General features: G+C 36.3%; 1 protein-coding gene across 1 annotated transcript in view; it reads right to left on the bottom strand.

Moving 5' to 3' along the window:
• Window positions 1-3,271: 3,271 nt before the first annotated feature.
• Window positions 3,272-13,713, bottom strand: part of Otc (ornithine transcarbamylase) — a 57,402-nt gene continuing 46,960 nt past the window's right edge. Inside the window, exons 7-10 of the mRNA XM_027927433.3 lie at window positions 12,373-12,426; window positions 12,143-12,292; window positions 8,625-8,762; window positions 3,272-3,331 (exon numbers count right to left, since the gene is read on the bottom strand). Of these exons, the coding sequence (XP_027783234.2) occupies window positions 3,272-3,331; window positions 8,625-8,762; window positions 12,143-12,292; window positions 12,373-12,426 (402 nt within the window). The remainder of the gene's footprint in view (window positions 3,332-8,624; window positions 8,763-12,142; window positions 12,293-12,372; window positions 12,427-13,713) is intronic.

Below are 13,713 nucleotides of genomic sequence, written 5' to 3'. Positions count from 1 at the left end.
TTTTGTAAAATGAAGGGATAGACTGGATAATTTTAAAACCCTGTTCCAATTTTAAAATTCATTTGCCTAATGATTTTGTTCCAGAAGGCAGTTTTGCTCACATTTCCTCTAAGGATGAGTTTCACAACAACATTGATTAGGAATGAAGTTTCCTCTCACTGGCATAAGTCTGGCATTGATAAGACTATGAAAATTTTAGCCCATGATAAGGAACTCACTTCCATTTGATCTGACTATGGTTGTCCTTTTTTTAGCCATAATTGATATTAATTTTTATGGATAATTTTTAAGAAGAATTTCTTTATAATATTAAGGTACTTCAGAGTTGATTCTCAAATCCTTGTTTCAATGATCTGTGTCATGTCCAAAGATGGACAGATACTATTATTTCCACTATGGGATATTAAGGAATCTAGCAAAACCCAAAACCATTAAAAGCATTGCTGCATTATGTCTGTGTGTCATTGTCTTCAAGTACAAGATAATATTGAAAACATTCCTGTTGTAAATTGTTGATGGCAAGGTTGCCTACCAAATACTGGTCCTCTGTATAACTTTAAACAAAGTACCTATTCAAGCTTACAAAATACTGGATGGACAATTCACCAAAAAGGCACTCTTTCCTCCTAGCTGGAAGGCCTGGAAGGAGATACTAGACTTGGTAACTGAAGTGCAGACCACATCTCAGCTTTTATTCCCATCTTTCACCTATGACCTTTGCCCAAGACACAACTTGCAGTATATGGCACTCCTGGTTGTGACTTGACTGGTTTTCCATTATTCAGTATGACCCTTCATATTTGTCAAAAGACATCAATACTCCAAAACTGTTGAATGGCACCATGTACCTCAAACATCACTATAGACATTGATGAGAATTTCCAAAACAAAAAGGCCCAAAGGGAGTGTGTTCTGGATACCCTTGCCTTATGTATTCTTCCATAACATTTTTTATCACATGAGAAGACTTGCTTCAGAAATTTGGCTTTGTATCAAGGAGCCCCTACTATTTTCACTGAGGTTCTAGGGTTACTTGGGTAGGAGGCCTAAAGTGCCATTGCCACGTCAATCCTCTGTGCAGTTATCTGTACCTGGGGAACTTTACAATAAGCCAAATCATTAGTAAAATATGTATTAGATATATGTGACATTGAATTATTTTTCTGAAGTCCCTAAAATTAATATTGCATTCTGTCTCTCTCAAACACACACACACACACACACACACACACACACACACACACATACACACACAGGATTCTTCCTTAACATTGAAATCATTGCAGTATAATCACCTGGGATTTATATTCCCAATATTACAGAGGCGAAAGCCTGGAAGAAAAGAATTCTTTGGTTAGTTATATTAATTAAGTAGATAGAGTTTCATATATACACCAGGGACCCAAAGGTCATTGCTAGAATTTTTGTTAATCTTTGGAGTTGCAGTAGTTACATAAGAAATTGAATGATGAAGGCAAGTATAAGAAGAAAGACGAGATAAAAATAGCTTTGCAAAAATGAAAGCCAAACTTCCCTCCACTGTTTTCTTTTTTCCTGATGATATAAATAATATCTTGTTAAGAGGAGAAGTTTAAAGAGCAAAGAAATTCCTATGGGCTTGGTTGGAGAAGTATGTCAAATTGTGTATACATAAAAAGAAAGCTTTGGGGCTTTTTGAGGAAAAAGCAATTGCATTTTAGCAAGAAAATGATTACATGTTCCTTCTGATTGAGGGAAAAAGGATAAATACCATCCATTTGGTTCAAAAAATAGCCAGGAAAATATATGAGAGTTCATTAGCATGAGGGGGCCATTTGGTAACAGGAAAAATTTTCCTTCCTATGTAGGCAGTTTGAGGGCAAAGCTCTACAATCCATGTGTGTCACCTTCTGGTTAAATTGTTCCTATGCTTTCTGCTGGGAAAAAAAAAAGATTCCACTAAACCCTACTCTCTTTCTAAAGTGCTTCCAATAAATTACCATAGATGTGAAAGTCACCTTTGACATTTACTGGAAAAATTGATTTTTTCCCAAACGTCATGAGTTCCCCCTGCCCGACAAAATATGTTTTATTGCATCTTCATTGCAAATCTAATTTGTAATTCATCTCTTGCTTACTCAATTAAGTCATAGCTGTCTGCTGAAGAATATCAGTCAACCAGCCTAGAAACATTCTTCTAACACTAGAAGTGGAATATAAAGGAAATTGGATTATTTTATCCTCTGTACCTTATGTTATATTTTTAAAGCTCTGCCTATGTTATTTAATGTTTTAACCAAAACACTTCTAATTATATCACGATAATTAACAATATAAATTTTGGTTACCCACAAGAGAAATCTAGTTTTAATTATATTATGACAATTCAATAATGCAAGTTTTGATTATCCTGAAGAAATATTAGAGGAGAAACAGTGGCAAAAACATGGCAAGTAGTAGATTTATGGAAATATCCAGTGTGTGATGTGAATAGATGCACGATAAGGACTGATGTGAAAAAAATTAGATTGCTCTTGCTGGAAAATATGAATCTAAGAAAATTTCACTTTCTATTGGATCTTATCTTCCTGGCTAGGTAGCTGTGATTTTTCTACTTGCTAGCAAAGGCTTCATTCAGAGTGTGATACTAAGTATTCATTACAGAGAAAAGGTGCATAGTCTTGAAGGACCCCCGTCCTTTCCCATAAATGTTTCAAAAAAAAAAAAAAAAAAAAAACTCCAGTTTAGACACAGTAATAGCTGTTTTCCAAGACTTTCATGATTTGTCTCTATGACTATCTGTCTTCCTCATTGGTCTGAAAACTACCACATCTGCAAGATATATCATTTGGCTTTCTCGTTGGTCCTGGGGGACATGAACACAGCCCACAGATCTACCAGAAGCTGACTGCCTGGTAAATGTTTACTTATAAATTAGCATGGGTTATCATTTATTAAAGTAATAAGCATAGATTACATTTAATGGCTTAGATATTATGCATAATGAACATGGCATTTTATGTTTAGTTGAAGCAAATGTACATGATGATTAATATGATACCCAAATGCAACTCAGAAATTGTGAATTAGAGAGTATAAACCAAGTCAAGCCAGGTATTACAGTGCCTAGGCACTTAAATTAAGGGTTTCAGGAAAGTCTCACAATGACAAAGCAATATCATACAGTTCACCCACACCATGTATTAGGGATTTGTTTATATCTTAGATTCTCTTCTTTTTCCCCCATTCTGTTGTTACTGAAGAACATTTTCTCTTGACAAGCAACACAGAATCAAAACTTTGGCTTCTGGAGCTTAGGTGAGTAATCTGTCAGCAGGGATACCATGACAGCCTGGGATAGTACAACGAGAGAGAGAGAGAGAGAGAGAGAGAGAGAGAGAGAGAGAGATAAACATTAGTAAGATTCTGCTTTGGGACCTAAGGAAGGGGAGTTCGGTTTCAGTTTTGCAGGCCTAGAGTTAAAATGTGTTTTTCCAAGGAAATGATAAGGGAACAGTTCTGAGCTGATATTTATTTTTATTCGGATAAAGGAAGGTCCAGAGGGATCAAGCTGACCCAAATATAAGCACAAACACTATGCTTACTTAGGCCTCATTCCAGGACTAGTAGGTCAGATAGATGAAATGTAATGCCATAATGGTTGTCATGATTGCGTTTTCCAATCATGAATTGAAACCCATAAATTGGCCAGTTTTAGAGAAATATAATCCCCCCTATCCCAGTTCTCATGTTTACACTGTGGTCTGGTCACTTGAAACCTAGAGAAGTTTAGGATAAATCAAATGTAGACTAATGAAAATAAATTATTTGGGCTAATGAATAACATCTGCAAGATGAATTTTTGTCCTCTTGAAAGAACATTAACTTTATAGCCAAGAGTATAGCTTCCCCTTGGGCTGTCAGCCACAAACAGTGACTTTCGCTTTTATTCTTACCAATCTCCATAACAGCAACAATAACAATGTCAGAAACAATGGTGAACATATATTGAGTTCTTACTAGGTACCAGACAGTGTATTAAATGCCTTACCATGTGTCAGTCAGTCAAAAACTATTTGCCAGGCATTGTACTAGGTACTTTGGTGAGTTGGAGAGAAAAGTTCATGCATTATCTCATTTGATGCACTGATCTTCTAAGATGGCTTCTGACATCATTGTTTGTAGACTGAGACCAACCCTTGAAACAACAGATTGTGAGAAATGGATTGGAGTCCAGTTTCTCTGACTTCACTCTTATGAGATGTTTTCACTGCCTCTCAGGTACTTGCTCTTATACTTCAGCTGTATTGCACAAGTGTCCTTAGGCTGTATCAGGAGAACAGGTTTTATATTTCAAAGGTGTTCATTGAATATATTTTTTAAACAGACAACTGTGCTAAGTGCTTTGTGTTACTCATACTAATTAATATCCTTTCCTACAATAGGAAGTGGTAAGAGATGTAAAATACACATGAATAAGCTGAGGTATGTTTTCCTGAGTGGTAATGACAAAAGGTGGATATGCACCTGACTGTCCCTGGAACCTGACCATTTTCAGATGACTCTTATCTCATTGAATCCTCATGACTTCATGAAGTTGTTTCTATTTTCAACCCCATTTTTTCATATGAATAAACTAGGCTTACTGAGGTTAAAGTACTTGCTTCAGATCTCACAGAAATCAATAATTGTAACCTGATTCCAAAGCCTGTGTACTAAAATCAGTACCCTATGTTGACTTTAAGTTATAAAAGTCTACGGAGCATATATTTAGGGTATGTTTCATGCACTCTTCTAGGTATAATGCAGAATATTATAGACAAGATGATTGCTCTTATGACAGATTTTTCATTTTGGTGTGTGTGGGGGAGGGACAGGTAGCAAAGAAATAAGAAAATACCAGGTAGTACCTTTGAAAAATAAAAGTTTAAGTGGATAAAAGGAGGCTGAGGAACCACTTAAGAGTAGGTAGCCTAGAGTGGGGGGGGGGGGGAAGAGTAAGCAGACTGCAAAGACCTTGCTAAACGAATGACATTTAAGGTGAGATCTGAATGACAAGACGGAAGTAGTTAAAATCTGGGATAAGAATATCTACCAGGTAAAAATATTTTAAGCTTTTTATGAGTTCCTGGGATCACATCTGAGGTTTTGCTTTGTTCAAGGTTCAGAGTCATTGGATGTGTCAAACTTATTTTCAAATAAAAAACTTAGAAAGCCAACTTGGGGTAGGGCTGCCAGATTTAGTAAATATAGACAGTTAAATAGGGGTGCCAGATAAACAAAAAATATTTTTTACTGTAAGCACATTCCAAATATTGCATGGGGCATAGTTATAGAAAAAAATTGTTCATTGTTTATCTGAAATTCAAATTTAACTGGGTGTCTATATTTTATCTGGTAACCCTAGACTCTAAATACGGTAAGCTACAATTGCAATGGTGTTATGTGCTTAAGGGTCATTCAGATAACAGTGTTATCAAGTGTCAGCCCTTTTGCAGAGTCCCTTTATGTTTCTTTAGTTCCGAAATTTATTGGCAGGGGAAGAAACCTACCTGACATTTTGGAGGACCTACTGACTTACTAATCACTGAAAAATAAAAGAGCAAGTTTTGTAGGGAGAAAAGGGTAAATTTTGTTTTAGAACAAAGGGATCCAAAGACCTATGTGCTGTGGAGAGAAAGGTGTGATTACTAGAACCTTCAGAGCATCACTGCTGGAAATCACCCAGCATGAAGCTGTTAAAAAGTTACTCTGAATGAAAACCAAACAAAACAAAAAATAAAAGCTACTGAAAGAGTACACTTCTGCTTGAAAGTTGTCACATGCTTTAGGAATAAGTTCTTCACCCTCTTAGTTAGACCTTACATTACATCAGTCATTATAGATATTATCAGCTCAGAACTAGAGGCCAGATTGTGTTTTTTCTTCCTTCTTCCATCTTAAATGAATTTATGTGTGCAAAAATCATTCCCCAGGGTGATGTTGTCCAATATAAACTTTCTGAAATGATAGAAATGTTCTGTCTGTGCTGTCCAACATGGTAGTCACTAACCACAGTGAGTATTCAGCACTTAATATGAGTATTGTGGTTAGCGTGACTGAGGAATTGATTCTTCAAATTTATTAAAATTTAATTTAAACTTCAATAGCTGCATGTGCCTAGTGGCAACTATATTGGATAGGGAAGTTCTAGAGGTAAACAAGTAATGTCCCTTTAGAGATTCTAGAAAAAAATCAATCACGGTGGTGCTGAGCCTAAAGGCCATTCTGAATAAATTGTCTATGAATAATTTCTTTGCCTATAAAACAGGAACTTAGTCCAGTTGATCTCTAAGCTCTCATCCTACTTGAAAAGTTTATGTATCTGTGAATTATATAGACTATGTGAGGACTGCATATTTTTCTTTTTCTCTCTTAAATCTCCAATGCTGGGCAGAGGTTCTGGTACACAGTAGATGCTAAGCTATGACTGCTGAAATGAACTAAACTCAAAGAAACCTCCAAATCATCCAGCTCAGACATAAGGAGTGCCTTTCCAGTGTCCATATCACACACACTAATTAATTGGTTATGCTACTCTTTCTGTCCCACACCACAAGCAGATTCAGAATCCTTCTCCACACAGGATTCCAAGTGGCCCATTGACGAGATTAAAACTCATTTTCCATCTCTATGGCTCAATCTACTTATCAGTGGGGAAACTGGGACCTAGAGAGGTAATACTTTTCCAAGATGGCGCAGATAACAGAAGCCAGTTATAGAAGTCATCTCCTCACTCCCAGTTGAGCATTCTTTCTACTTTAGATTCTCTATCTTCAGTTTAACATGGTTCTGCTTTCATGTTTTTTTAGACACATTTTCTGCTAATAATAGTGGGTATCTCAGGAGAATAGGGAATGATGAGACAGTAGCAAGACCTATATGGATGCAAAATGGAACATAAGATTTCACTGTGTGTGTCTCCTTGTAAACATTTCAACCATGTGAATGTGCTATTTAATTTTAAATAAATTTAATCTAAATATACTGTTCGCTAGGCTCTAAAAATTTAGAATTGTAGAGCATCTCTAAAATTAATATTTTAGAAGGCTTTTTTTCCCAAGTTTTACCCCCTGAATTTCTACAATCTGCTGTAATAGATTTGGTTGATTTATCTTTGTAACTCCAATTGTCTTCTGATGAGAAAAACAGAACTTGAGGATATATATATATATTTTTTTATCTTCCTGAGGTTGGAAAGCTTCCATTTTCTTTCTTGTCATCTAGTTCTTTGCTACTCAAAATGTGGTTCACAAGGCAGTGACACCTCAATTACCTGGGTGCTTATCAGAAGTGCCAAATTTGGGGCCCCATTCAAACCTACTGAATCTGAATCTGCACTTAACAAGATACCTGGGTGAATTAAGTGCACAAAAGCTTCAGAAGATCCAGTCTGGATGACATGGCAATTGTCATTTGTCATAGTAGATGCTAAGCTATAACTGCTGAAATGAACCAAACTCAAAGAAACCTCCAGATCATCCAGCTCAGAGACATAAGGAGTACCTTTCCAGTGTCCATATCACACACACTAATTAATTGGTTATGCCACTCTTTCTGATTCCAAGTGGCCAGTTGATGAGATTAAGAACCCAAGATTAAAACTCATTTGCTATCTAACATTTGACAAAGTTAGTATCCTGAGGTGACAAATGGGAAAGATACAGTAAAATAATTATTATGGGATATGACAAATTTAGGCCTGATAGAGAACCTCCCCCAGAAAAAGAAGCCATGATTGGCTTCTAAGCAGCCATAGTGGAATTTGAACTCCTGCTGGTCATTGTATCAAATCAACAATGAAGATGATAATAATTATAATATTTACAATGTTTTAGGTACTACTAAATTCTTTACATGTATCATTTTAATATTCACAACACCACATTCTTACTTATAAATTCTTAGCAGATAGTCATCTCCAACTTTTCTCTACTCCAAGACTGAAAGCTAAAAACTACATATCCCAGACTCCCTTGAAGCTAGGATGCAAGCATATGACTCAGCTGCAACTACTCAACACTTGGATGCAAAAGTGAATAACATGGAGTAGAAGCCATACTTTGAGAGATTGGATCTTCTGCTCCATGTGCAGGTAGAAGTATTTGTTTTAGATGGAGTATGGCATCTAGTTCAAAGGCCTTTGGTACTAAGTTGTGAGTGACTATATCAATGGTTTTCTGGCTATAATTGATCTGCAATGTTGTCGAGTAAATTTCCTGCTGTGTTGACCCTGGTATGTGGTGTCCAAGAATGATTCACTACATCCCCTTCCTGAGAGATTCTGGGAACTGCTTAACATCTTTTAATAAATTCATTTCTATTTATCCACCTAGAATGGACTCAGTTGTTTGTGTGTTAGACCCTGGCTGGTACCACTATTAAGACCAGGTAATTCACTAAAATTTTACTTCATTAAAATATGTTAAAAATACTAATGAATAATAACAATTTATCATGAGTTTTCTGGAAAAGAAATAGATGCCATATGAACAAGTAATATAGTTGGATAACCTTGGTTGCTTATTATTTACCAGAAAGCATGAACAACCAAGTTGGAATGACCCAGAGAATTCCTTATCCCTTAATTTCCCATTTTCGCTTACCATGATTGTCCACTTTCTGTTTTCTGCCTCTGGGAACACTAGTGACCGTGGGGAATAAAACACTTCATCATCCACCTCTTCTGGCTTTCTGGGCAAGCAGTGTAAAAATGTCCAATCAGAGGCAGCAACTTTGGCAGTCTAAAGAGATGGAGACAAGATCACAGTTTGACTATTACATGTGACAGTCATGTTTATCTTTTTACAGGATTTAAAAACACATATAACATGGAGTCAGAGATCAATGTAATGAGAGAGATAAAGAGGCAGAGTAAAGTTTTTAGCACAAGACACCCAAGGGAAATGTATATAGTATTTTATCCTTATGGCATTTCAATAATCATTTATTTTATTTGGGAGATCATCACCTCCAAGTTAAGCTTGATTTTCTGGTATTCTGTCTAGTGGGATAGTGGACGTTTCAATAAAGAACTCTACTAGTATAATATGTGGCTGATAGCAAAAGTCACCAATTTTATCTCAATATATTTAAGAAGTTGCTTTGAATATTTGATTTTAAGCTTATTTTCAAAGAATTATTTTAGCACTTGAAGCATACATTGTGCCTAACTATGGGATTTTTTTGGGAAGAAAAGCCCCAAAGTAAGAGTGAATTAAACAGGTTTATGAACACTGTACACTATATAGTTCATTCTTTTTTTAAAATTATGTAATACTTTATTTACTTATAAGAAATAACAAAAATATTATAGTCAACAATATTCATATTAACCACCACTACATTATTCGTTAAGAAAATACTGGTAGTAATATCAGATAACAGGTAATTACAGTAATAACAAATGTGTTCTTTTTTTTTTTTTACTTAAAACCAACATTATTTATTTATTACAGTTCTAAGGATAGTTCATTCTTAATGTAAATGTACTAGCAGTCACAATTTTCTCTAACAGTTCTTTGCTTTGACGGGGGGTACTGGGGATTGAACTCAGGGGCGACTGAACCACTGAGCCACTCTTCCAGCCCTATTTTTTTGTGTGTGTTTTATTTAGAAACAGGGTCTCACTGAGTTGCTTAGCACCTCACTTTTGCTGAGGCTGGCTTTGAACTTATAATCCTCCTGTCTCAGCCTCCCAAGCCACTGGGATGACAGGCATGTGCCACCATGCCAGGCTTCTAACAGTTAATTTTTGAAAGTTACATTTTCCATTCTATTTCCATAATACACTTAACAGATTCAAAATTATATATCCTCATACTTTCTTACATTAAAAGCATTACTTTTGTACTAAAATTTTTCTCTACCTCCACCCTAGCTTTAAGTTCAGAACATTCTTAATTTCTAAAATACTAGAAAAATGACAAGGAAAAGGAGTAGCATTTATATTAGTCATACATTAGTGAATAACCATTCTTCACACCTACATCCCTGACACCAGAAGAACACCTAAGAGTAGTCAAGGTAATTATGTGGGAAACCATGGATAATTTAAAATATCTCCATGAAAATATGTGCAACATATATGATAAGGGATTCACTATAACATATAAAAGCCCCTATAATCAATGATTAAAAGGCAAAAATTAGAAAACAAGCAAAAGATATGATAGCAATTCATAGAAAAGAAGTGAAAATGGCCAATAAACATGAAAAGATGCTTAACTTCATTAGCAATCATGCAAATTCTAATTCTAAAAAGCATGAGTTACCTTTTCCTTTCATATTTACAAAAGTTAAAAGTGTAAATAACCAAGAATGGAAAACATGTGGAGAAAGAAAGTATCATATGCATCTGTGGAAAATAAATTGCTCATCCTTTTTAGATGGACAATTTAACAGCATCTCCCATATTTTGAAAATTTTTTAGGGATTTATTTTCCAGTAACATTTGTACAAATAAATCTGTAAATTGTGTACATTAGCATTGTTTGCAACTGGGATATTTGGAAATAGCTTAATTTATCAATTGGAAATATTATAGGCAAGTTATGTTTCATCCTTACTTCAGAATTCTATGCAGCTATTAAAAAGAATGGAGATATTTCAATGAATATATTTGTTAGGTGGAAAAAGTAAGTCAGAATAATAGGTTTAAAATAATACTTATGAAAAGTCATAATGTGATTGGGTGTGTGTGTAGGCATACATATATAAATGCACAGAAAAGGTCTGCAAAGAAACACATGGAATTGTTAGGATACCTATAGGAACAGTGACTTGTTAAGAAAGTAGGGAAAATATATTTTCACTTTCTGTTTTTCAAACTTTCACTCTGTTTGACATGAAATAATAAGAAACTTGTATATATATACCTTACCAATAAAATATATATTTTTTGGTACCTGGGGCCTTAACCACTGGGCTATATCCTCAATCCTTTTTTTAAATATTTTTTATTATTTAGTTTTCAGTGGACACAACATCTTTGTTTGTATGTGGTGCTGAGGCTTGAACCCGGGCTGCACGCATGCCAGGCAAGCGCGCTACGACTTGAGCCACATCCCCAGCCCCTCCTCAATCCTTTTTGACATTTTATTTAGAAACAGGATCTCACTGAGTTGCTGATGCTGGCTTTGAACTTGCAATCCTCCTGCCTCAGCCTCCTGAGCAACTGGGATTACAGGCATGCGCCAGCAAGTCAGGCTAAAATATTTTTTGTACTTGCTTAATCACTTTCTTCAACAAAGTAGATCAGTTGTTCTGCTGACAAAATCTCCATGTGCACCTGACTTTTAGGGTATCTGGGGTGGGACCACTAGGGACTAAACCTAGGGGCACTCTGCCATCATGCTATAGCCCTAACCCTTTTATTTTTATTTTTATTTTTTGCCCCAGTTGGCTTGGAACTTGTGATCCAGCCTCCCCAGTCACCAGGATTACAGGCATGCACTACTGTGACCAGCCCAGACAGCAATTCTCAAAGTGTGGCCCTGGACCAATAGTATTACATCACCTGGGAACTAGGTAGAAATGCAAATTCTCAGGTCTCACCCATGACCCACTGAATCAGAACCCTTGGAGGAGGGGCTCAGATAGCAATACATGAACATTTCCTCCAGGTGATTCTAATGCCTGATCAAAATTACACTGCTTCAAGTCTTACCAGAAGGTATCAAATTGAATGAGTTTGCTGGGAATGCCCTGAAGGATTTGGCAAAACTAAACTGAATGTAGGGTCCTTAGAAAATAGAAGCAAGAATGAGCATGATTATGGGGCTTTTCTTACAAGAGAAATCAGAAGAAATTGCATGCATCAGAAGTAACCTAATATCTCTAAACATACATGGATGTATGATATTATGATATCTCTGTTCCTGTAACAGGGAACAGCACGCTTCTCTCTGCTGCCTGGGTTTCAAATTTCTTTGTCCAGCAAAAAAAAGTGTCTTTCCCAAAGGACACAGGTAATCACTGGGATGAGAGAAATCCCTGGGGGATACATGAGTTCTTTATGGAGTATGAAAGGATAGTTTGCTCTTCCTAAAATGAATGAGTGATTAGATGATTGTGGCCTTTATGAATGGAATTAATGAACCTTCAGAGAGGCATCAACTTGTACCTTCATTGTAACCTGGTAGCCTTGGAAAGCCTGGAGCCGCTTTTTCTTCTCCTCCTCTTGTCCCATGCTTATCCAAGTGTCTGTAATTAATACATTGCCTCCATGTGCCGCTTCCAATGGATCATTCGTCAGTGACAGCTTGGTACCATTCTAGCATACATAAGCATGCTGGTTAAACAACTTCATGAGACAGAGTGAGGCAATCATAGCTTTACAAATAAGGAGCATACCTCCTTGGCATACTGCTCTGCCAACTGGGTTATACTAGGATCCGGCTCATAACCCTGCAGGAGGAAGAATTTAACTGTTATTTAGGTAATTGTTTTTTTTTTTAATTTTTGTTTTGTTTTTGTTTTATTCAGTGCTGGGGATGGATGGATGCCCAGGGCTTGGTGCATGCTAGACAAGTGCTCTACCACTGAGCTACACTCTCATCCCTTAAGTAATTGTCTTATACATTTTTTTTAATGCATGGACTATTTTATTTTTGAGAGTAGGCCCTCTCTCCTTCCATTTTTAAAGATATCGCCCAACCACATTCAGTAGAATTGATTTTTATAACTAGAATTTCAAACTTTCATAGTGCCTTTTGAAATTTAAAAAGACAACTAATTGGCTCACCTTTCTTTGATGATCTTTGACCTCTTTTTAGTCATAAAGATAAACATGGAGTATGCTTTCTAGCTCTTGGCAGACCTTCATCTTGTTCCCTTAAGAGCTTAAGAGGATTATATACATAATTGTACAACTTCATGCATTTTTATTTGAACATTTCTACATGCTGTTCTTTTTTGTCTGCAATGCTTTTCCCCACCCATCCCATGTGGATAATGCTTTCAGATCTCAGTTTTAATGAACCCTGCTCAGAAAACCCTCACTGACCACCCAGCTAAATACTACCAGACTTCCCCCCCAAAAAAACCTTATTCTTTTGCAGGGTACTTGCCTTAAAATGGTCTTCACACAGCAAGTACACTGTTTTTTTTAACTAATATTATTTTTTGATTGGTATGGTGAGGCAGGCAAGGTGCATAAGGTGCAAAATTCTAGAAAGCACTTGTTCTTAGAGTACAAGCACAAATTTTGCATTTGAGGTGTCTTCCTTGCTCACCCTAGTCCAAGTTTGGGGACATTTTGGGGAAACTAAATCTACCCAAGCTATTCCAGACTTCAACAGGTAGCTTTTCCTCATCCTCCAATCTATTCTGTACACAACAGTAAGAATTGTTTTCTCTGAAGTCCTCCATGTTTACTACTTGTTTCTTAAGTCAAAACTGATTAAGAGTATCAAGATCTCCCACTTACATCCCTGCTTCTCTCTCTTCTAATTCGTCTCAATATCTTGCTATAGGAAAGCCAATCTTCTTGTCATCCCTAGACACATTCTGTTCTTTTCTGCCATCACAGCTGTAGGACAGGCCCAAGATGGCTATAGTTAGGCTTCCTCACTGGGACTTGCAGCCAGTTATGTTTTAGTATGTAGTCAAGGTCATAATCACCCTGATTCAGCATATATACTCAAGGTCATAAATATCTCCTTATAAGCATGCATTCACTTATGTAACCTTTTG

The sequence above is a fragment of the Marmota flaviventris genome, chromosome X (assembly GCF_047511675.1).
Source record: "Marmota flaviventris isolate mMarFla1 chromosome X, mMarFla1.hap1, whole genome shotgun sequence".
Taxonomy (NCBI): Eukaryota; Metazoa; Chordata; class Mammalia; order Rodentia; family Sciuridae; genus Marmota; species Marmota flaviventris.
Note: the sequence above shows the minus strand (reverse complement) of the source record. Positions and strands in the feature narration are given on the sequence as shown.